This window comes from Humulus lupulus, chromosome 9 (genome assembly GCF_963169125.1).
Source record: "Humulus lupulus chromosome 9, drHumLupu1.1, whole genome shotgun sequence".
In the NCBI taxonomy this organism is placed as follows: domain Eukaryota; kingdom Viridiplantae; phylum Streptophyta; class Magnoliopsida; order Rosales; family Cannabaceae; genus Humulus; species Humulus lupulus.
The window spans coordinates 6,752,118-6,778,169 of record NC_084801.1 but is presented as its reverse complement, the minus strand read 5'-3'; the positions used below and the strand labels follow the sequence as shown (position 1 = coordinate 6,778,169).

General features: G+C 28.9%; 3 protein-coding genes across 5 annotated transcripts; 2 read left to right on the top strand and 1 right to left on the bottom strand.

The window, feature by feature from the left end:
* Positions 1-10,633: 10,633 nt before the first annotated feature.
* LOC133800600 (uncharacterized) lies at positions 10,634-12,571 on the top strand. Of its 2 annotated transcripts, none has more exons than XM_062238599.1 (5): positions 10,634-10,732; positions 10,819-10,878; positions 11,088-11,601; positions 11,681-11,764; positions 11,851-12,571. In XM_062238599.1, the coding sequence occupies exons 1-5, from the start codon at positions 10,663-10,665 to the stop codon at positions 11,870-11,872; spliced, it is 750 nt and encodes a 249-aa protein (XP_062094583.1). In that variant the 5' UTR covers positions 10,634-10,662; the 3' UTR covers positions 11,873-12,571. The 2 variants fall into 2 exon arrangements, with proteins under 2 accessions (XP_062094583.1, XP_062094581.1); XM_062238597.1 differs by having other exon boundaries at positions 10,816-10,878.
* A 1,498-nt stretch (positions 12,572-14,069) lies between these two features.
* Positions 14,070-15,073, bottom strand: LOC133800940 (uncharacterized). The gene is made up of 3 exons (XM_062239056.1): positions 14,948-15,073; positions 14,477-14,723; positions 14,070-14,388 (listed from the first exon to the last, which is right to left on the bottom strand). The coding sequence occupies exons 1-3, from the start codon at positions 15,006-15,008 to the stop codon at positions 14,304-14,306; spliced, it is 393 nt and encodes a 130-aa protein (XP_062095040.1). The 5' UTR covers positions 15,009-15,073; the 3' UTR covers positions 14,070-14,303.
* A 933-nt stretch (positions 15,074-16,006) lies between these two features.
* On the top strand, positions 16,007-18,152 carry LOC133801410 (uncharacterized). 2 transcript variants are annotated; one of them, XM_062239613.1, is made up of 2 exons: positions 16,007-16,859; positions 17,605-18,152. In XM_062239613.1, the coding sequence occupies exon 1, from the start codon at positions 16,019-16,021 to the stop codon at positions 16,847-16,849; it is 831 nt and encodes a 276-aa protein (XP_062095597.1). In that variant the 5' UTR covers positions 16,007-16,018; the 3' UTR covers positions 16,850-16,859; positions 17,605-18,152. The 2 variants fall into 2 exon arrangements, with proteins under 2 accessions (XP_062095597.1, XP_062095596.1); XM_062239612.1 differs by having other exon boundaries at positions 17,601-18,152.
* Positions 18,153-26,052: the final 7,900 nt, after the last annotated feature.

The window sequence follows — 26,052 nt, the reverse complement described above, 5'->3', positions numbered from 1 at the left end:
GAACCCCATGCTTCTTACCATGCACTCTATTCTACTTCTAGACCACTTTTGGCATTCTAACATGGTATCAGAGCTAAAGAAAACTCTAACGAGTATGTATCTGATCCACATCCAAAATCGGTCCAAAAAGAGAGCCAAAAAGAGCCCTTTGTGATTCGGGGATAGTGAGCCAAAAAGAACCAACGAGCCACTTGCGATCGAGCCGTCCAAGATTGGTGAACAAAAATAGTCACCATCTTGAGGGGGGATGTTAGAGAAAATATCTCACATGGAAAGTCTGTGAGTATATTCAACAATTTATAAAAGTATGAGTTACTCTACTTATCACCAATTGATTTTTAGATGGAACTCTATACTTCTTACCATACACTCTATTCTACTTCTAGACCACTTTTTACATTCTAACATAATTCTATTAAATATTACTTAATTTTTAGAATTTGCGAACATTTGATTTTATATTATGTGTTTATCAAAGGACTACATCAATAAATATATACAATTATATCTTATTTAAAATTTAAACTTCACAGATTTTACAATTAATGGATTAGATTCTATAATTGGCACTTTAAAAACTTGAATATCGATTTATCAATTGTTTTGGTTCACATTTTTTAGTAACAATTATCTGGATAAATTCTAATTTCTCTTTTCTATGATTAAATGTATATTCTACGTTTCAATGTTTTCAGTGATTTATAACATCATATAATTAGTTGTTTTCAAACTCAAAGGGTGTTAGGTAAAAATAAAATTATAATATAAGAATAAATATAGGGTAAATACTTATTTGGTGTTATGTTTTATCGAAATATAAATTTAGTATTTTTTTCTAATAATTATCAATTGATATTCTCTATTTGTAAAAACTAAATAGTTTGTTACCCTCCGTGTGTTTAAAAATTTCATAATCCTAGGTTACTCCTCATTTTAGTGATTTATTTGATTTTTAATTATTTTATTATTTTTAAATGATTGAAATATATTTTCAAAATTCATAATATAAATAAATGTTTAATTAAAAATTTAAAATAATTTTAATAAACAATTTTTTTTTAATGGAGTGTGTGTGATCTTACCTTAGATTTCTTAGTCTCTAACCTCAGGGCTTGACTTTCTTCTTAGCTTCTTGTGTTCTTGAAAGAGAGACCTTCGTTAAGGCTAAATCAAACGTGGTGTAGTCTAGGGGTGAGCATCGGTCGGTTTGGGCGGTTTTTTCACAAAAAAAAATCCAAAATTCGATTTTCGGTTCAGATTGGTGCAATCCAAAAACCGACCGAACCAAACCAGTTTAAAAAAAAACCGACTGTTTTGGACCGCGGTTTGGTCGGTTAAACCGACCAAACCGAATATGATTATTTTATTTTTTATTTTTTATTTTTTTTGAAAGTTTTAGTTAAAAAATTAAAAATTTTGGATTGTTAGAATCCATTTTTGTGTGTTTTTACAACATAAATATATAGAACATAATTACATTTACAAGTGCCCTAAGTTTTTTTTTTTTTTTATTAAAATTTTTAATAATTAATAATTATATAATATTATATTATTATTTTATTGTGTTCGGTCGGTTTCGGTTTTATTGGTCGGTTCACCCAAAATTTCCAAACCGACCGAACAGTGGCGGTTTGCACCGTCGGCGGTTTTTTCGGTTTTCGGTTTAAACGGTTTCGATTTTTTCGGTGTTCGGTAGGTCGGTGTACACGGTTTTTTCGATTTTTCGGAGTTTATGCTCAGCCCTAGTGTAGTCTTTAATTACAGTGCATGGGTTTTCTTCAATTATTGGTCCTAACATAAATGATTACTAAATCTTTCCATATATATATAATATAACCCTAAGTCCCTTGCCACAAAACTTGAGAATATTACCAAAGTTTCAACCATAGTATTTTTTTTTTTTTTTGGTAGGACAACCATAGTATATACTTAACTTTATATCCAAAAATCATTTGATATAGAACTCAAAGTAACATAGAACATGTGCTATATATCGTAGTTATACTAAATTCATTGGCATATTCTTTCTTTGATTAACACACACACACATATTATAATTATGTTTATATATATATGATTTGAGTTATTCTGGTTACTCTCATACAATTGCCTCCAATTATGTCTAGTCTTGACTTTTCATCAAACTACATATCCTTCTAATAATACATTTAACCCTACAATCACACATTTAACCCCACAATCACTGGGATATTCCTTTCAACTCATTTCTATCTAATTATTCTTCCTTAGATTCATCACTTTCTTCTTGTTGCTAAACGAGCGCTTAATGTTCATCACGATTTATCCTAGAAGAAAGGGTCTCTTTGCAATTTTTTTAAGTCATTTGTATTTTATCTTAATTTTGATAATTATTTGCAAAATACTCACTTTAAACAAGTAATCAAAATATTTAGACGACCAGTCGAAAACTAGTTGAAAAACTTAAAATAGTAGTATAACAACTTTGTCCCACATTGTGTAAAGAGAAATTTGTCTCTCTAGTCTTTCCTATATAAGCCCAACCCAAATTCTGTAACCTCTAGATTTTTTAAGTCTTGTTTATTTTTTCAAGTTCCTTCTCCTCCTTCCCAATTTGACTAGAAGATTCATCTTAATTAAAGACTTGGTATTAAAACTTTTGGTCATTGAACATAAACTTTGCATTTGCAACTATAGCAACTACATTTGCAACCACTAAATTCTTATATGCTTTGTTTACTATCGAAAGAAATTTAGTAATGACTTGAGAATAATACGAATTTAGTAATGAATTGAGAATATTACTTGCATTCTACTTGCTCAAGCATACATTCCACCATTTCAATCAGTAAAGCGTCTCAGTCATCATCGCCCTCGTTTTCTTCAACTTCCTTCTCCTCCTCCCAATCTCGAACATTATCATTAACCACAACAATTGGACCAGAAGATGGGACAGTTCTATCTCGCATTGTTGCAGCCAATTCTAAATATTTTTTTGTTTTCTCTCAGCTTTTTTCAATCAATTTCATCTTTTTAAGATGAAACTTATGATGAGAGTGTATTTCAAATTTATTCTTCCTAAAATAATATTTTCTTTCATCATCATCATCTAATGCTTTGGACTTTATGCCCTCGTACCAAGAAAATAAATGTTTCAAGCATTTGGTTTGAAAATCAGAAGACATGGCTAAGAGTAATACGACAATGTTTCGCTTCTTCTCTGACGCGACCAAGGCCAGGTCAAGCCAAGGGTTTCCTTTTCTCTTCAACCAAATAAGAAGACACGGAATCTGAAAGCCTAAGCCTAAACCTTGGGCTTATTTATAGGAGTTTTCGCGCCATCTCGTCTCCTAGTTCCTTTGGGAATACGATTCATAGGGTTTTTAAATTTTCTAAATTAAAAATAGATTTACCTTTTTTTTTTGACAAATTTAAAATGAGATATTTTTAACTTTATACAAAATTATTAAAAAAAAAGATATTTTTTTGAAGTTTGTTTTGTATATTTTAGCACAAAAACATTCTTGTTGGAGCTGCTATTATTTATTTAAATGGATAGTAAAGTTCGTCTCAAATGTTATTTATGTATATATATATACATATTGTTTAGTTTTAATTATAGAATTTATTAATTATTTTTATAAAATTTGTATCATTGTAATATAAATTTTAAATAAATAAATAATATTAATATAAACATATTCAATGAAAAATTAAACTGATTTTATATATTTTTTAAATATATATAATATGATAAAAATTTTAATAAAAATTAAGATTATGTATTATATATTATTATAATGATATTTTATAATATTTAAATTTATATTAATATAAGTAAATATCTATGTTAGTTTGTTTTAAAAAAATATTATGTTAAATATTTAGAATATTTTTTTACCATTAATAAAAATATATCATTAAAATTAATAATTTTTATTATCTACACACTTTTTTATATTGAAGATAAATATATATAATAAATTTATCTTTATTATTTTTAATTTAGATTTTTAGCGACTAGACGTAGGTAGGTTGTATTACTATTTTAGCATTTGGATAAATTATAATATTAATTTTTATATCACACTATACGCTGTAGTTTGAGGAGCATCTCATATACCTTTGAAAAATCCTAAATAATAAAATGTGTCAAAATTAGGATTCAGACCATCTATTTCATGCTTGTACATGTGTGCAACACTTTATTTGAACCCTAATTTCGACGTAGTTAATTATTCAAAATATCTTAAAAATATATCCCTTTAATATATACCATCGTAATGATTAGTTAAAAAAAATAGATTTTGAATAGTTGGTCTCAATGATTTTATATTTAGCCCTCACTTTTAAGTGCATACGTGGTCATTGCAAGGTATTTCACACTTAATATATGTTAGATATATCTCAATATAAAATGACAATAATTCAAAAAAAAAATTAATTTTTTTATATTTAAATATATCACTTATCTAACATACATTAAATTTAATTTTGATTGAATAAAATTAAACAAATTTAAATTATTAATTGTATGTCCTAACTTTTTTTAGGAGGAATTAAATGGTCAATTATTACTTTTTGGGTGACAAAAGTTCCCAATGTCATATTCAATTAAATAAACCCTAAAAATTAACTATGCTCTTTTTTTTTGTCTTATGGAGAAAATGATTTCATTGGTTTTTTTTTGACTAAATTACAACTGCTACGAGTCATTTTGAGTCCAATTACAGTAAGTTTCATTATGAAATGGGTTTGACTAAACTTTTACTCTACCATTAAATTTAATTATAAATATCTCTTTCTTTTTTTTTAATTTGTATACCAGCAATTAAGAATCCAAATAATATCATATAATTAATTGTTTTCAATAAATATATACATATAGCTAAATGGTGAGAAACTTCAGTACATTCATGATTTATTTGTTTGATTTTTTCAACTTAAAGGGTGTTATGTAAAAATAAAATTATAATATAAGAATAAATATATGGTAAATACTTATTTTGTACCCGGTGTTTTATCAAAATATAAACTCAGTATCCTCTATTTTTTATAATTATCAATCGATATCATCTATATCTATTTATAAAAACTACATAGTTTGTTATCTTTTGTATGTTTAAAATTTTAATATTTCTAAATTACCCTTTATTTTAGTAATTTATTTTATTTTCAATTATTTTATTATTTTTAAATGATTGAAATACAATTTCAGAATTCATATAATAAAATATAATGTTTAATTAAATTTTTTAAATAATTTTAATAAACAAAATTAATTTTAATGGAGTGTGTGTGATCTTACCTTAGATTTCTTAGTGTCTAACCTCAGTGCTTGACTTTCTTCTTAGCTTCTTGTGTTCTTGAAAGAGAGAACTTGGTGCAATAAGAACTTATTACAAGAGTGATAGTTAAGACTAAAACAAACTTCATATAGAATAAGTGTTATCATAATCAAACACTAATTAATTCGTTAACATAATCTTTCTCTAAAGCAACTGCTCTTTTCTCTAAAGCCATAGCAGTAGTCGTTATGAAAAACGACACGTATTACGTAAAACGACAATATTTATGAAAAACGACAATATTTGTGTAAAGGGATAATAATTGTACAAAACGACTACATTTACTAAAAACGCGACACAATTTAAGAAGATGGCAATATTCATGTAAAACGACAACATTTATTAAAATGAGAATAATATTAAAAACGACAGTAATTATAAAAATATAGTTATACTAATTTCCTATAACAAACAGAAATACCGAACATAACTACCTTTTATGTATGTCTTTATATATCGATCACTCTTACATTATAAACTTCAAATCATAATCATAATCTTCTCCTTCTATACTAAAAGCTTCTGATCAACAATGGCGGACTTGGAAACAAAACCAGAGGAGTTAGCAGCAAAGTCTGAAACATTGGTTTCAGAACTGGGAGATTTGATCCAGAAAGTGGACAAGAAGATTGAAGAGCTGGTGCTTAGAAAAGAGTCTGCATTTTCTTCTGATGTCAACATACACAAGCAATTTCAAGAAATTCTCAAAGAACGAGTGAAACAGTTACGACGTGGATACTTTTGTTCAGAAGAATCAGAAGATGGGAATGGCAACCATACGACCAATCTCAAGGTTTCGCCAAAGATTAAGAGCAACAAGATGATACTCATCCTCTTGAAGAGAAAGATTGAAAAGTTCAAGAAAGAACAAGCGGATCTGATCGATGAGTTGAGTTCTTTGGAATCTATTTAAGTTGGGACATTTATTGGCTATGTAATAAACTCTCCCAATCTTAATTATTAGCTTTGTTATGCCTTTGAATTCAATTCAGGCCAAGAATTTTCCATGTCATGATCTGTGAAGTTGATTTTTGGATATTCAGTTCATCACTTTTCTTCTTTCTGGTTTCTGTTTAGCTTATACTTGATCTTTTCAACTCTTACTGTGTTCCCAAGACTGATATTTCTTCATTTGATATAAATATATAATATATACATATATATATTCATACTTAATGTATTTTGAATCTTGGGTCAAATACGAAGTAATCCATTCACTTCAATTGACACAATTTCGTATGCTGGTGTATGGGGTCGGTATTCTCAAATCGGTTGTTCAAGTTCGTCGTTTTTTTTTGTCTTTATTATAGTATACTGTGGCTTACTAAAACGCTTGTCGTTTGTCTAAAAACATATGTTTTTCGAAATTTGTATGGTCGTTTTTTAAAATTTTCTTCTCGTTTTTCAAGTTTAATGTCGTTTTATCAAATAATGCCGTTTGTCGAGTTTGATGTCAGTTTTTGTTAAAGGTCGTCTTCCTTATTTATGTCGTTTTCCAAGTTTTACGTCGTTTTATATGTTTTTTTTTTAAATATTAATAATATATTATATTTATAGTTCATTAATGATTATAGTTTATTTTTTTCTTTCTATAAAATGTGAGAGGGCGAGAGAGAGAGAGAAAATGAATACAAAATACTGAAATAAGAACAACACAATTGAAAAAATTATATAAAAATAAAGTTAATCGATGTACTAATAGATATTTATTATATGTATGAATGAAAGGCTGCGTTAAGTGCGTGGAAGCAAAACTGGCACAGCAGACACGTAATTATTATTACACATTTAAGTATTAAATCTCTATGTATTATGAAAAGATATTTACAATTAGTAGATTTTTTTATAGGCTATATAATTATGGGAAATTTTAATATGTATGCTTGATAAAAGTTATAATTACAAAAAAAATACTAGGCATATTAAAATTTACAAAATAATGCTAATTTTTTGCACATTACCCAAAATGCCCTTTTCACTTCTTCCTCATTCTCATTTCTCTCTTCTCTCTTCTCTCTTCCCTCTCTCTCTCTCTCACCTCACAACACCACCACCACACTAAATATTATATTTCGAACAGATTTTGACATGATTTTTAGGTTTTTTTTGCGATTTTTTTTCAGATCTGAAACTCTGAAATCTGCAAAAAATCGACATTGCTCGATGGTGGTTCGATGGTGCTCGATGCCAGCTCGATGAGACCTTCAAAATCATGATTTTTCATGAAAAAATGACTTTGCTCGATGGTGGTTCGATAGTAGTTCGATAGTGGCTCGATGCCAGCTCGATGAGACCTTCAAAATCATGATTTTTCATGAAAAAATGACTTAGCTCGATGGTAGCTCGATAGTGGTTCGATAGTGCTCGATGGTGCTCGATGCAATTCTTGTAAGAGACATAATTTTTCACTCGGGTGTCCGTTTGGGGTGATTTTTTTTTTAATTTTGGGTATTTTTTCAAGATCTACACGTTTGACATGTTAATATGCACATTTGGGAAGTGTAACACTTGTAAAAAATAGAAAAGTGCAAACATACCTCATGTTTAAGACATCTTTTGGTATATTTTTAAGTTTTAAACTTCCCAAATGTGCATATTAACATGTCAAACGTGTAGATCTTGAAAAAATACCCAAAATCAAAAAAAAAATCACCCCAAACGGATACCCGAGTGAAAAATTATGTCTCTTACAAAAATTGCATTGAGCACCATCGAGCCATTATCGAGCTACCATCGAACCACCATCGAGCTAAGTCATTTTTTCATGAAAATCTTGATCTTGAAGGCCCCAGCGAATGGTGGCTCGATGCCAGCTCGATGAGACCTTCAAAATCATGATTTTTCATGAAAAAATGACTTAGCTCGATGATGGTTCAATGGTAGCTCGATAGTGGTTCGATAGTGCTCGATGGTGCTCGATGCAATTCTTGTAAGAGACATAATTTTTCACTCGGGTGTCCGTTTGGGGTGATTTTTTTTTGATTTTGAGTATTTTTTCAAGATCTACACGTTTGACATGTTAATATGCACATTTATGAAGTTTAAAACTTAAAAATATACCAAAAGATGTCTTAACCATGAGGTATGTTTGCACTTTTCTATTTTTTACAAGTGTTACACTTCACAAATGTGCATATTAACATGTCAAACGTGTAGATCTTGAAAAAATACCCAAAATAAAAAAAAAATCACCCCAAACGGACACCCGAGTGAAAAATTATGTCTCTTACAAGAATTGCATCGAGCACCATCGAGCACTATCGAACCACTATCGAGCTACCATCGAACCATCATCGAGCTAAGTCATTTTTTCATGAAAAATCATGATTTTGAAGGTCTCATCGAGCTGGCATCGAGTACCATCGAGCCACTATCGAACCACCATCGAGCAAAGTCATTTTTTCATGAAAAATCATGATTTTGAAGGTCTCATCGAGCTGGCATCGAGCACCATCGAACCACCATCGAGCAATGTCGATTTTTTGCAGATTTCAGAGTTTCAGATCTGAAAAAAAAATCGCAAAAAAAACCCAAAAATCATGTCCAAATCTGTTCGAAATATAATATTTAGTGTGGTGGTGGTGTTGTGAGGTGAGAGAGAGTGAAATAAGAGAGAGAGAGAGGGAAGAGAGAAGAGAGAAGAGAGAAGAGAGAAATGAGAAATGAGAAATGAGAATGAGGAAGAAGTGAAAAGGGCATTTTGGGTAATGTGCAAAAAATTAGCATTATTTTGTAAATTTTAATATGCCTAGTATTTTTTTGTAATTATAACTCTTATCAAGCATACATATTAAAATTTCCCTATAATTATTTGCTATACTATATTTTATCATCGAAATATAAATTTAGTACTTTATATTTTTAATAATGTTCATTTTGTATTTTGTAATTTAAAATCATACATTTTTTGTATCGTGTAATAAAATTTAAATAATAAAATTTTATCAACCAAACTTTTATCAATTATATGTAATTAAGTAATTAAAATTAAATTTGAAATATATATAATTAAGAATAATTTGATTATATTGATAAAATTTTATTAATTAAATTTGAGTCCACTGTATTAAATATGTACGATTTCAAATTACATGTTACTAGAATAGCATTATTGAAAATATAAATACCATGTATATATTTTGTTAATAGTAACAAAATAAGTATTTACTCTTTTTTATTCTTTATATTTTTATAATAAATGTTATTATATACCGAATTAGGAAAAAAAAAAAAAAATAGACATTATTTTTATACAAAGTAATCTTATATAAATGTTATATTGTCCCTTTTTATAATGTTATGTGTTATTCCCTTTTGTGATGATGTATCCGGACAGAGTTGTTCGACACTATTTTTTTTTTTTTTTTTGAGATGTACAAAGGATTTAATACAATAAAGAAGTATACAAAATCAAATATGCAGTCTAGAATATGTTCAACATAATATAATATGTTCTGCCCTAAAGTGTAATGTATCTCAATTGTAAATATTGCTAAAATAAAATAAATGTATTGCATCCTCATTTTCTTCCATACAATATTATAATAAATTTCTTTTCTATATATACTTTCACTTGTAATCTTTTTTATTTATTTATTTTTTTTAATTGGGCAATCTTCATTTTTATAACAGCTAAACCCATCTCTATCGGTCCAAATAAAAAATAAAAAAGGTAAGCATATATGCGTTTTTGTTATTTTTTGTTTTGTAATTTAGGAGAAATTAAATGAAAGTGGTAAATCAAATCAGCTACTATTACTAAATTTAAAGTATACTCTATTTATTTTTATTTTAAATTTAACCTTAATTTTAAACAAAAACAAAAAGTAAACTATAATTATTTTATTTATAGCAACACTTACCTTATATTATATTATCTCATTTATTTATTGTTTAGATAGACCGGTATCCATAAAATTATAATTATATTATTAAGAGAAAATTACATAAATTTTTTTTTTTCAATGTTATGATTTTAAGAACATTTTTACATTTTTATGATTTTGTCTTTTATTTTTTTTTATATTTAGTTAATTTACTAAGTTGTTTTTTCTAAAAAAATCTTATATTTATAATTATGAAACTTTAAAAATTATATTTCATAAAAACTTGAATGCTTCCTTTTAAAAAAAATAATAATTACACTAAAATAGTAAAAAAAAAAAAAAAAAGTGTATTTAAGATTTTTTTTTCCAATCCTCAAATTTATTGAGATGAGATGAGAGAGAAACCCACGTGCCTAATTTCTAGCTTCTATAAAACTCTCGAGACATTTCCTTTTATTACATTATTCAACGCACCTTGATACAATATACCAGCGAATCCCTCTGCAACCATGGAAGGGAATGGCCATGGCTTTACTGACAAGGCTTTAGGCAAGAGGCATATTCCTTACGATGGTTTTGGTATGTCAGTTTCACTTAGTTTTCTGCATATGTATTATTAGTTTTAGGGTTTTCCTAAATTTTTTTTTTCTTCCTTGTAAAAGAAGGGTTTGAAGGGGAAGAAGATCATGGTCCAACTTACGAGGGCATGGAATACTCTGGTGCAGGTGTGTCTCTTTGGGTATTTGTTCAAACACCGTTTCTATCTTTAGTTTTAGTTTAGGGTTTCTCTATAAAAAAAATCTTCATAGCATGGAGTTAAGATATATATGTTCAATGTTATGATTAGTTTTGAATTCTATTTATGATATATATGTTTAATGTATGATTATTAGATTTATGGCTGATTTTTTTTTCTTTCTTTCTGGGATTGAAGGTCCAAGCAATCGGCCAGAATCAACGTACGACCATGGTTTGGAATATTGGGACAACCTTTATAGCCAAGATGATATCTTTTCGGAGGTGGAGCGTTGGGAGCAACAATCATCTCTGCATCCACCATGGTGGTGGTCTGAGATGCAGACTTTTGTGTCAACATCTCAGGCCACCACTTCCATCGATCCTAACTTCCCTTTTCCCTCTGGTTCAACATCTCAGGCCACCTTCACCGGCCAAGGTTTTCCATCTCAGCCATCTTTGCCGTCTCAGCTGTCTTTACCAATCACACCCCACCCTCTGCTCGCTTCATCATTGCGGACGTCTTATGCATCTCAAGGTGTCAGTAGCCGAGGTTTACCAAGCACCAGCGGATCTGTGCATAAGAGGTCTTACGTGCCTCGTGCTAAGAAATATGTATCAAAAGAACGACACTACTTTCCTGTCTATGATAGTTTTCAATGGGTGGAAGACCGTGCCATTATTAATATTAAGGGTGGGCAGAAAACTACAAGGTAAAGTATAAGTTATTTTATGTGTTTCTATGGTATAGTCTAACACTAATATATTTACATACATTACTTGCATTTGCAGGAAGGTGTATTATTGTGCAGCAAATGAATGCACTGGTGTGAAAGAGATAACAGTCAAGAATAAGAATGACCATATTTTATCGTGGTGAGTTACAATATATAGGATGTAGACTGATTTATTCAATTCAAATTGAAATTCTTTGAGTTAATATTTCCGTTTTTCTTCTTTAGTGTTGTGCACAACATTATTTGACTGCAATGGTGCCAAAATATATCAGTGGAGCAAAAGAAGGACCATATTTTGTCATGGCGAGCTACAATATAGATAGATTGAGTATATAAATTTTTTGTTAGGATTGCATTCAATTCAAATGTATACAAATTACAAATTCAAATTCAATTTCTTTGTTTTTAGTCTTTTGATTGTGGTTGCTTCAATGTGGTGTGGGCCACTGATTTTCTTTGTTGATGGTATTTTGCCTGCGTTTTAGCTGTGCTAAGCTCTATATGACATGGCCCATTGTTCCCCATTAGGATGTCTATCAACTCCTCAGAGAGATAGACATTGAAAACTGTTGGAGAATTAGCTCACAAAACAGATGGACATGTCAGCAACTTACTTTTCAGTCATTTAATTGGTTAGTTAGTTACTCTCTCAGCTCAACTAACTCCAATGTCTATAAATAGACATCAGCACACCAACTCGAGTGATTATCTCAGCACCAAGAATTGTCTCTTTCTCTCTGTTTTTAGCATTTTTCTCTCTTCTTCTCAAAGTATAATTTTCTGTGAGTGAAAGGAGGGTTGTCCAGGTTCCTTGTGTATCTGATCAAGGGTACCTCAGGTGAGGCTTTTATAATTGGTGTAATGCACCATTGATGAGTGTAATTAAGTTCCAAGAACTCTGATTGTAATGTGCTGATGATCAATAAAGAATTCATTCTTGCTGCCATTTGAATTTCGAGCTAAGTTCCATTTCTCTGATATTTTCTGGTTTTAAGTTTAATCCAATTCATGTTTGAATGTTTGGTTCTTATGATCTGTTATTGATCATAACAGCAGGTTAAATGTGAATCAAATTCACATCAAAAACTATATAATCTTTTTATTATGTTAGAAGACAAATTTCAAATCTGCACCATAAGTACAAGCAAAAATAGCAAGAGAGATGAGTAGATTAAACTAACAATATAATATTTACAAATTAACTTACTGTTTTTATTTTTATTTAGATCAGATCATCATATCAAAATATGTTGGAGATTATTATTAGTTACGGATGAATAATGATAATAATAATAATGAACAATGCAAATGTCATTGTTGTTTAACTAACTTACCACCACTGATATTTTAGAAGATGAAGAGTAGAGTTGAGCAGAATAATAAAAGTGGCAAAGTTTTACTTTCTCTTTCATATATTATATGATGTGAGTTGTTGTTTGGTGTTTGTTATGATATTACAGAAATGAACAAAATCTTGTTGATGAGCTGTTTGATTGATATAATAAGAGATTGGATTGTGTTATTGTTGTCCATTCTTTTCTTTTCTTTTCTGTGATGTTAATAATGTGATGTTATTAATAAAACAAGCTGCTGCTGCTGCTCTTATTAGACTGAAAACTAACTGTGTTTGAAAAACCAGACTAGTCTTTTTTGTCATTCTATTATTCTATTTTGGCCGATCGATGAATTAGTAACAATTTTAGATCAAGTTGGAATCTTTACATAGAGCACAATCATTTTAAGTTAGCTAAAGCCAAAGGGTTCATGATACATGCACTTGTTCATCGTCTAACTTCTTATATTTTTCCAAAATCAACAGAGAGCCATCAAAAGCAACAAAGAACACTACACTTGTTCTTTCTCTCTCTGTTAAATTAGATAATACATATTTATCAACATAATTTGTTAATAAAACCGTTGTGTACAAAAAAACATATACAAGTTATAAACATAATTTGTTAAATCAACACTAGTTTTACTAATTAAGGTCCTTGTAGCATATATTGGACCATGTTCAGTCCCCATAACTCATGAATCACTGCCAAATGGAATAGCATACTTTTGCACACATCTGTTACATCTGCAATTCTTGAAAACATTATCATTAAGCTGATCACCACCTTTAAGGCTTTAATTTCATTGTGTTCCATATATAAGCAAGGGTCCTCCCAACTCCAATCCATCTATGATGAATAGAATTCCTCTTCTCCTCGATCAATTACTTGATGAACAAGCTAGCTAGGTTTGAGACCTTAATCATGCCATATCTCAATCTCTCTTTCTGTTACTGAACCACAGTGTTTGAACTGATCGATCCAGTTCTTGCAGCTTTTGTGGTCATGAACTGTACAGTACAGTACAGTACTCTGCTCTACTTTTTCTTCTTTGTTGGCATCTATTTCATATGTTAACAATATTGTATGGGAATGAAGATATCATGATCATAAATATAAGTAACTGCTTAGGTATCAGTTGTTTGTACTTCTTTCATTGGGACAGTTTGCTTAATTTGTCAAAAGTAAATACAACTTATTGTAACCGCTACTTTTAAGATTCAATAGAGATAAGATCAACATATATATATATATATATATATATAATAAAGATTTTTCAGCCAGTTTTGCTTAACAAACTCTAAAACACAAGAATATGAAGAAGAAAAGAGCTAGTCCTCCGAACTAATGATTATGGATTTTCTTGTAAGCGACGGTGATTTCTTTGACGGCAGGACAGTGAGGTGTTGAGCACACGTATCTCTTCTTCCTGCAAAATTAATCAATTAACTCACTCATAACCATAACCATAAATTAATCATATCATAATTAAGAGATAGCAAAATAATCTTTTTTACCTTTTAACTGCATTCAAAGTACGCCAAGTACGGCAAGAGACTTCAACCCAAGAACAACCAAAACCATCACTGACTGGAAACAGGTGTTGGCCAAGAAGGTGTTTGTTTGCAAAACTAGGGTTATTAATCAGATGAAACCAACCCCTACAAACTTCCATACAGCTTCTTAGAGACTTTGCATCCAAACTCAATAGAATCTTCTCCACCACCTCCTCTGGCACCTCCCAAAACTTATTGCTTTTTATTTCTTCACATTTAATAATCACTACTAATTAGTATTCACTAAAAAACAAAAAATAAACGATAATTTTCAGCACTGAAATATGCATACAGTCACAACCTAATAACCCTAAAACTAGTATTATTGGTCGATTTGAAGCAAAGAAATTCTCAACAAATTTGCACAGTTATTACTTAATATACATATATATATATATATGTGTGTGTGTGTGTGTATAGATAGAGACACACCTTCATTCTCATATGAGAGACGCTTGGCCCTGTGAGTTTGATGATCACCTTCGAATTCCATGGATGCAAAAAGATGATTTTCGAGTGGGATTGGATTTGGCTGAATTGGGTTTATATATAGAGAGAGAGCTGTTACCAAAAGAAAAATAAATAAATTATGATTATAAAATAAAATAATAAGAAAGGAAATGTACTCATTGTATTATTATTATTATGTTTCCTAATTAATTCAACCGTGAGAATTTATTTGGAAACGTTTTTTTATGTAATTTATTTAAAGAGAGAAGTAAATGACGCGACAGAGGTAAATATTGAGATTTTTACATTAGACTTTTAGCAGTGTTTTAAGGATGATATAGGAAATGTGCTTAAAAAAATGGGTAATATTCAACTAAATATTATTAGTAGTTATTTTTAGTTAACTAATCCTAAAATTGGGAATTTTTCAAATTATCTCTTTATTTTTTTACTAAAAAATCAATATATGTGAGTTTTGGGAAACTACATAAATGGAGGGAGAGATCGAGCATTCAATTCAATCAATTGTGTACCTTTAATATTTCAAATATAATTTTTAACATTATATACTATTTTATATCATTTTGACAGCTATTGCGAGTAAATAATAAACAAAATTTTAAACAATATAATTTTAATAAAATAACGTATTTAAATAGTTACTACTTACTAGATATATGATAGAACTTTTTTATATTCACATGTGTTAAAATGTCCAAACGAATGAGAATTAAAAAACATTAAATAGAAAATAGTTAGTCATGTGAATTAGGAAAGTAATAGACAATTGGTAGCTATTTATTAGAGGGATAGTGGGGCCTAATAATAATAAAATATTTATAATTTGATTAATAGTATTTTATTATATATAAAAAAATATTATTTATTTAGGTAAAACAATATAACTTTACAATCACACATTATTTGACTATTTTATCTGTATTATAAAGAATAAAATTTTTTACCAGAAGAGTTATCTTACGTGGCTTTTTGGAAATGTTATATGTGTTTGACGTTAGAAAAAGTTAAACAAAGAAAATAAAAGAAAAGAAAATGATGGCCAAATTAAATTTGATATTATTTCAGTCTTCTAAGTTCACCGGCCCATTCCTTCCCCCTCTCTCACAGTCGACTCGCCTCTCGCTCTCTCTCCCCATCTCCACCGTCCACGGCGGCAAGTTTCTCTCTCGGAGACGGGGACTGCAACAGCAAAGGAGTTTCTCTCCCATCTCATTCACGGCTTGTGACTTCTCTCCTGTGATTCAGAAAATGGAAATGGACGATAGAGAAAGCTCGGCAGTACCATACTCGGTAACGGATTCAGTAAAGAGAAGTTTGGCCCACGTAGAAGATGTTCGAACCCACTTTCTCGATTTCTTGTCTCTCTCAGACCCAGATGTCCTCGCCCAAATGCCGCCTCTGCAACGCGCCCAATCGCTGCTCTTGCTAGCAAAAGCCACTACAACCCTTTTCACTTTGAAGTTGAGGTGTAATGGGGTTGACCCAGATGAGCATCCAGTCAAATCCGAGCTTGAGAGGTTAAGTTTGTATCAAAACAAACTAGAACGGTTCATAGGTTTGAGCAATGCGCCTCTTCGACCTTCCACCACCTTAAACTTTCAGGCAGCAACTCGTTTCATTCAGCATTCTTTGCCTGACCTTACCCCGGAACAGAGGAAAAGTATGAGAGCTGTTGGAAAAGAGAAAAAGGCCCAACTAAACAAGAGAAAGTATGAATCAACAGAGAAAAAGTCTGTTAAAACAGCTGCCAAGGAGTTTCTTGAAAAAGCAGCCTTGGAGCTTCTTGGTGGTGGTGACAATGAAGGCCGCCTCAAGGGGCCTTTACAGTTCGAGGAGGCTTCTGAAGATGAAGAGAATTCATGAGTATATCTTGGTAAAGTTTTACTTTTTATGAATCGTTGTTTGTTTGATGTTTGTTGTGATATTACAGAAATGAGACAAAAAAAAAACATTGTTGATGAGTTGTTTTGTTTGATATGAGAGATGGTTGTTAATTTTCTTGGTTCGATCTTCCATAGGGTAGGGTCTTGTATTTGGATGTTGGTTTATGTTTATTTGATATGCAAATGCGTACTGTGATTTTGGTGAGATATGACTGATGATCTCAACTTCAAGTATAGCTTTGAGGAGTGAGGAAATATGTAACAGTTTCATTATTTTGCCACTAAAGTTTTAATCTGAGAACTCTTTTTATGTATGTGCTTGCTTACTTTGATGTATTAGCTACTAATCTTAGATTGAACTCTATGTTTGAAAAACCTTGATTTCATTTGGTACAACAATACAATATAGTTGAACAAATAACTAGTCTTAGTAGAGAAAGTTAATAATGAGTACTCTTATTTGGATTAGGAACTATTTTTTATCAAGTTGAATCCTTTTGGGCATTAATAAAATTAATTTGTGTCAAAAAAAGTTCACTCTGTTTTTAGTATTTTAAATAGACCCACAAACATTTATAATGCTCAAGAAAAATGCAAACCTCGAACTCAAAACTTCTACTTTAGTTCACCCTACCCGCATTACTAGGCTAACTCTGGTAGCTTACTATATTGTTTTGTGTGTAAGTTACTGATTAGTACTCTTTTGGTTTTCTTCTTATATATTGGTTTAGTAAGGCAAAAGAAAGAAGGCCGCCTTGATTACCTTACTATGAATCAACAGAGAAAAAATCTGTTCAAACAGCTGCCAAAGAGTTTCTTCAAAAAGCAGCCTTGGAGCTTCGTGGTGGTGGTGACAATGAAGGTCGCCTCAAGGGGCCTTTACAGTTCGAGGAGGCTTCTAATGATGAAGAGAATTCATGAGCATATCTTGGTAAAGTTTTACTTTTTAAGAATTGTTTTTTGTTTGATGTTTGTTATGATATTACAGAAATGAGACAACAAAAAAATTGTTGATGCGTTGTATGATATGAGAGATTGTTGTTAATTTTCTTGGTTTGATCTTCCATAGGCTAGGGTCTTGTATTTGTATATTAGTTTATGCTCATTTGATATGCAAATGCGTACTGTGATTTTGGTGATATGACTGATGACCTCAGTATAGCTTTTTATATATATGTTTGCTTACTTTGATGTATTAGCTACTAATCTTAGACTGAACACTATGTTTGAAACACCGGATTAAACGAATAACTAGCCTTAGTAGAGAAAGTTAATAATGACTACTCCATTTTGTTACAGTTTTGGATTAGTAGTTTATTTTTTTTTATCGAGTTGAATCCTTTTGGGCTTTATTAAAATTAATTTGTGTCAAAAAAGTTCACTCTGTTAATAATGACCCACAAACATTCATAATGCTCAAGAAAAATGCAAAGATCAAACCTCAAAAAGATTCATGATACTTTTTCATTGCCTAAAATGATCACAATGGTTTGCTCAATGTTTCCATGACAGAGTTGAACTACTTCATTTTCCAAAATCAATAGATAGCAATTAAAGCAACAGAGAACACTACACTTCTTTTTTCTCTGTTAAATTAGAGAAAGAGTGGTTGGATGCTAGAAGAATTGCTAATATCTCTCAAGAAAGTTAAGGAAATAGGAACTCAGAGTAGAATTTAAACTATGTTTTGACAACATCTAGTAGTGAGTTATTATATATTTTTGTACTTGTATTTTGAAAGGATTCATGTATGAGATACTTGTTAAGTGATTTGAAATAATGATCTAAAATTATAGATTAAGTATTATTAGGGTAACGTACTTACTAACTAAACACAAAAGAGCTAGCAGATAGTTCATTTATCTTCAACTGGTTTGAAGTTTTGTTTGAAGATGCTCCACTACTTAGGGTATCTCATAATCATCTTGGAATACATAAATGTTTCCAGGATCTTCAATTTTTTGGTGGGTTCAATCATAGAATGAAAAGAGGCTTACAAGCTCGCTTTTATTTGCATCTGTTCGCCTTCATTAATCCAGTTCTGGGATAGACTAGCTTTTCCCATATTTTGTTAATTTGTAAGCTCAGTTTATCATCATCCGAGTCCAATGATAATGATGATATTTTCCAAATCCAATATTCATCATATTATTCATCTTCTCTCTGATGAGATCAAGTACTTGACTTTTTGAATATATATTATGATCATAATGTCATGGATGATGGAAACTTTTTCAACATATTTTGTTAACTTTTCTCGGCATTAATAAACATTAAACAAAACAAAACAAAACAAAAAATGGAATTCAACTCTAATTAAACACAAACAACACAAATGACTCCAATTCTCTCTTATATCAACCCCAACTCACATCCTCTAACCTTATAGTATTTGCCCCATCAATTAAATGTGCACATTCCATCAATCCTTTCATGCTCCACTTAATAACCTGCTTATAGTGTATAGTCACATCATCTCACATTGAAACAAAATATTTTCTAATCTTTTTGTACTTGCTTTGGTTACTTATGTGTTAGCTAGAAAATTATGTTTTGGCTTAATTAGTGACAATTTTGGATCAAAAGTGGGAAATACACAATAAATTTATGTGATATATGAGATAATTGTTGAGGGAGATGGAAAAAAAGATTTCGATGATGTATGCTTATATTAATGGTTTGAAATAATAATGATCTAAAATTAATATTATAGTGTAAAGAAGATTTCGATGATGTATGCTTATATTAATGGTTTGAAATAATAATGATCTAATTAAACACAAAAGGAAAACAAACAAACAAATACTATTATATAAAAAAAAAAAAAGCTAAAATAAAAAGCTGCTTCTTAAGATGTTCTGTTTGAAGCAAACAAATACTAAAAAAAAAAAGTTAAAAAGAAAAAACTGCTTCTTCTCATGTTGAAGATGTTCTTGTTTGAAGATAGTCCACCAGTTGATTGTCTAGTTTGTGAGTTGTGCAGCCTCAATGTCATGTTGGAATAGTGTAGGCCTTCGCAGCAGAATCTTCAATTCTTTGGTGGCCTCGGTCATAGAATGGAAAAGGCTATCCAACTTATTCATTAATATTGGAGGAGTTGTGGGATAGTCTAACTCCTTCCATATTTGTTTAATATGAAAACTCATTACATCTGGAATTGGAATTGGAATTTGAAGACCAGGCTCAAACTCCTCCTCCGATGATGATAGTTTTCCAAATTCAATTATATTCATCATCAAATCATTCATCTTATCTCTTATGAGATCATGTGTTGCTTGACTTTTTGAATAGATATTATTAATATTATAGATCCATTGATGGTAGGAAACATCATGGAGACGAGTAATTTCATCCATGATCAGATTAAGTATTTCATCTGCAACTGCATTTGCTGCATTTGCAACTGTAGCAGTCGATGATACGAGTGCAGTAACAGGAGGAGGAGAAATCACTAAATTCTCATATGCTATATTGACCAACGAAAGGAATTTAGTAATGATGGAAGAAAAACACCAGCATTCTACTTGCTCAAGCCTACATTCCACCCTTTTATCAGTAAAGCCTCCCAGTCATCATCCCAGCCATCATCATCATCATCATTGTCCTCGTTTTCGTCCACTTCTTTTTCCTTCTCCTCCTTCCCAATTTCGAAGGCTATCATTAACCACAACATTTGCACCAAGAGATGAGACAGTTCTACTCCACCATGTTGCAGCCAATTTTGAATATTTATTTGTTTTCTCTCAGCTTTTTCAATCAATTCCATCTTCTTAATATAGAAGAGTGTAATTCAGATTTATTCTTCCTTAAATATTCTTTTCTGTCATCATCATCATCATCATCATCTAATGATTTAGGCTTTATGTCTTCGAACCAAGAAAATAAGAGTTTCAAACATTTTGTTTGAAAATCACAAAGAAGCTCTTCTTCTATTTCTTCCCTAAGATAAACTTTCAGATCAGTCATCTCCTCCTCCATTCTTTCCACCAAAGACTTCAACCTTTCTTTTGCATCACAATTAATGTAGCAAACAATGGGTAACTTCTCCATCTCCAAAGATCTCTATCTCTAATCTAATAATAACAATGTAACTCATCATAATGTTTATAGATAACTCATATTTTTGAAATCTAAAATATCTACAATATAAATATATTTATATATTCATACGGATTTTTAAATTCTACTATTACTATTTTTAAATATAATAATTAAAACAAATATTTATTTCATTGTTCCATTTTCAAATTTGAATTCAAATTTCCTTAATTTAACTCTATCCCACACTAAAAAAAATATCTACAAAATACTATCAGATTAATTTTTTAAAGAAAAAAAATATTCTACCACCATAAGATATTATGTGTAACTAATTATTATTATTATTATTGTTTCAAATATGAGTATGAGCAAAAATGTCAAATTCTCAGTTTGATTAGTATAACTTACAAGATTATTTATTATTATTATTATTATTATTATTATTATGTTTGATTAAATAAAACATGACAAATAAATTAGAGAGTGACAAATGAGTAAGTATTCTAGTTTTTAATATCTATTTATACAAATTAATTAATAAATGTGTTAATTGTTCCAAGTCTAACGAAATATTTTTTAATTATTGTTTTGTATATTTAGTTAGGTATAATATTTTATTAATGACTAGAGTAGTTCTTTTAGTTATAAAATTTATAAATTAATAATGTTTTTAAAATAGCTTATCTAATTTTAATTTAATAGTGAATTATTATTAATTAGTTTTATTTATTATTTAATTTACTCAACTAACTCTACTACAATTTCAACAGCATAACTACTATAATCTATCTTATCATAAATTTTAAAACCCTACAAAAGACACTAAAAAAATCACATAACATTCACAAATATCACGAATACTATTTGTAAATAATCAAATAACACTAATTTATTCCAAAATTCAGATTAATTTTATATACAAACACAACTGTTTTTCAAAATGTGTAAGATTATATATTATTTAATAGTTTTCGTTGGATTTATTAAGTATGTTATTCTAGCTATAATATTAATATTAATCATTTGATTTATTATATAATTAAATATGTTATCAATGTTGATTATTTATTAGAATAATTAATATTTTTGCTCCCAAACTTATGACCCTACTAGATTATTACTCCTAAAATATAGCACCTGTTAATTAAATTTTATTAAAGTTATAAAATAATTATCATTAAAAACTGTCAATTAAAGTTATATAGAAGATATATATATATATTTCGTCTATAGAAAATTCAAATATATTTATATATTCATGCGGATTTTTAAATTCTACTACTACTATTATTAGGATTAGAAACTATTTTGAACAAAATATATCTGCTACATTTTTAATTCAAAATTGAAAAGTAAAGAGAAACTTTTTTCTTCTTTTTCTACCTTCATCATTAATTTCAATAATTATTATTTTACCTTTTTTTTTTTATATTTGAACAAAAACTAATATTTTTTTCATTGTTCCATTTTCAAAATTGAATTAAAATTTACCTCTATCCCACACTAAAAAAATATCTACAAAATACTATTAGATTTATTTTTTAAAAAGAATATATTTATATAGTTTCGAAGATGTTTAGATACGGGAAATTTTTGATGAGTATTAATATTTATTATAAGAGTGCAAAATAATTTTAGTAAAAAAATAGAGAAATTTTGGAAAAAGTCCGAACCAGAAATCCATAGAATCGGAGAACATCTAATAGATTTAAAAATTATGGCAAATTATGATTGGACATTGAAAATGTGAATAATATGAGAAATTAATATATAAGTGAAAATCTTTAAAAATGAGAACTTTACTATGCAAAATTACTATATTGGGTACCTAACATTTAATATGTACAAAGTGGAAATATTTTGTGTAAAACGAAAATACCACTAACATAGATTTGGAACTTTAATGTATTCCAAATACATTTAATATAAATAATGTCACAATGCATTCACTTTCACCAATTTATTAGAGAGATTGTTTCAAAAATATATATTTTTTTTGTATTTTTTTACTTTTTTTACGGTCGCTCATTTTTTTTTCTTCAAAAATACTACCTTAAGTTTTTAAAAATACGTTATTTAAAATTTTATATTTACAAAAATATGGTGTCAATGAAACAACTAAAAAACAACAATAAGACAACAACTAAACATTAACCCACTGCATACTAACATGTTTTTTTTAAAAAAAAATCAAAAAATATATGTAAACAACTAAACAACAAATAGACATCAACATAACAACTATAAATAAACTTAAACAACTAAAAATCAACATGAAAAAAACTATACATAAAATCTAAACAACACAAAAACAACAACCTCACAACAACACAGTGCAACCCATTACATTTTTAAAAAGCAACACACTGCAATACAATATCGAAAAAACAACTAGAAAATAACAATTAGATAACAACTAGACATCAACTCACTGCATTAAAAAATAACTAAAAAACAACAATTGAACAACTAGAAGTCAACCCATTACATACTAACACATTTTTTTTATAAAAAAATTCAAAATATATTGGAAAACAATTAAACATAAATTAGACATCAACACATCAATTATATTTAAACTTAAACAACCAAAAAACACAACATGAAAACAACTATATAGAAAACCTAAACAATCAAAAAATAACACAAAAACAAAATGATATTAGACAACTATACATAAACATAAGCCTAAACAATATAGTGTTAAAAAAACAACTTAAAATCAATTAGACATTAACACCACAATAATACAATCAATACATTGCATCAACCCAACATAAGCTAAAAAACAACAAAACAATAAAAAAAAATTGAGAAACAAGAAATATATAAATATATATATATAGGGTAATTCTTTGGTAGGGCTTTCAAAAAGAGCCCTACCGTAGGGTTTTTTTTGTGTTTTTCAACCTGTGAACAGTTTTCGGCGCTATTTTTTTTTATGATCATGTATATTGTAGTTATTTAGAGCATCCTGCAAATTTTTAGAAAATTCCGAATAATTTACAGTGCCGAAAACAGATTATTGCATGCCGAAACACAAAAGAGCCCTACTGTAGGACTTTTTTGTGTTTCGGCACTGTAAATTATTCAGAATTTTTTGAAAATTTGCAGGATGCTCTAAATAACTACAATATATACGGTCATAAAAAAAAATCGCGCCAAAAACTGTTCAAAGGTGGAGAAACACAAAAGAGCCCTACGGTAGGGCTCTTTTTGAAAGCCCTACCAAAGAAACCCCCTATATATATATACTCATGTACAACATAATTACATAATATATATATATATATATACAAAGAAACAAATTAAATATTTAATAACTTAGTATTTATAGTTGTTGATAAGTGCATAAAAATAAAAGTTATGTCTGCATCAAAGAAGTGGTGCATCAAAGAAGTGGTACTGTGGGCCAAACTAATTAATTAGTCATTTTCATTCAAATCAAGGTTTTTTTTATATATAATAAAATAAAATAAATGAGTAAGTTTGTGATGTATAAAGATAAATGATTGAAAATCTACTGAGACATACAGACCCATTTGAGTTTCAAGCAATTGGACAAAGACACGCATATATATATATATATATATATTAGGTAGAAGTAACGTGCAATGCACGTTTGTATAGTTTAAAGTCGTAAACGTTCTCTATAATTTTAATAAAAATTGGTTCATTATTTTTGTTAATATATATATATATAATAGAATGAATTATATTTCTATAGTATATATAAATATTTATATCAATAATCTCTACATGTATGATATTTAAACACAACATTGACATAGATATATATATATATATTTACATGACTACATGACACATATATAAAATACAATAATATTTAAAAAAAAATTAATAATAGAAATAAATAAGAATAAAAAAAGTCAGAGTGTAGATAGTAGTATACATGCATCAACTATTTTTAGTTTCTAATGTATCTCTCAATGTACTTTGATGAATTTGATGAAGAAAAAGAGCTCCAATCACTTGATAAAAAACAAACTATCACACAATTTATAAGATAAAAAAATTATATGTATGCCTTTATAATTTTTAATAAATATGATTTAATTATTTAAATTATCATAAAATATCTTAACAATATCATATTTTAATTAATTTTTTTGTCATTTAAGTTTATGTTTGTTCTAATTTTTGAATTTGGTAGAATGACAACAAAATATTATATATTATATGTTTAATATAATATTAAATTTAAATTTAATTAAATTTTATTTAAGTTATAAAATATATAATTTTATTATTTTTAAATAATTATTATTGTAAAATATCTCAAAAATATCATATTTTAATTTTTTTTAATTATTCATTTATTTAATTTTATTTAAGTTTAAGTCATGTTTACAATCTACCGTAAAATATAAGAATATTCTATTAAATATAATAATATTCCGTTAAAGTTAATGAGAAAAAAAAAATCGTTAAAACAAAAAAATTTCGTTATCTACACACTTATTATATAGAAGAGATATATACATATATAACGTGGTTAGCTTATTAGTTAACACATTTTATTACATTTTGCTTGATCATCATAGATATATAAATTTATGTTTGTGATTTTTTCTTCCAACCAAAGACATATATATATATATATATATGTATACATATATAACTCATGTGCAATTTGGAAGAAGAGAAAATAAAATTTTAATTGGTATACATACTACAACAATGGTAGAATAAAATTGGAACAAAACTCTTGTACAAAAATGTTTTGAGCTCCATCAATGGTGTCAACCCCTTGCACTTTAATAAAAAAAAATGTCATCCTTCCTCCCACACAAAATGAGTTGATTATGGGCAAGGGGAAGAGCTAGAGGACAATAGCATCACCATCAATCAAAGATTGCCCATGCACATCACCATCGTCTTTACCGTTGACGAACAACTACATCGCCAAAGACCTGTCGTCGATGCTCCAATCTCCACCGCGAGCAACACCACAAAATTTCCACCTCCACCTGGTACAAGAGAAAGGACTTCGAACACTTGGGTCAAATTGATGGCCTGAATTAGGTGTTGCCGGACATGTACCGTAAAAGAGAAAAAAAAAACATATTTCAATCGTATAAATGTAAAAATCTTCGTGTGATCGTATATATGTTAATTTTT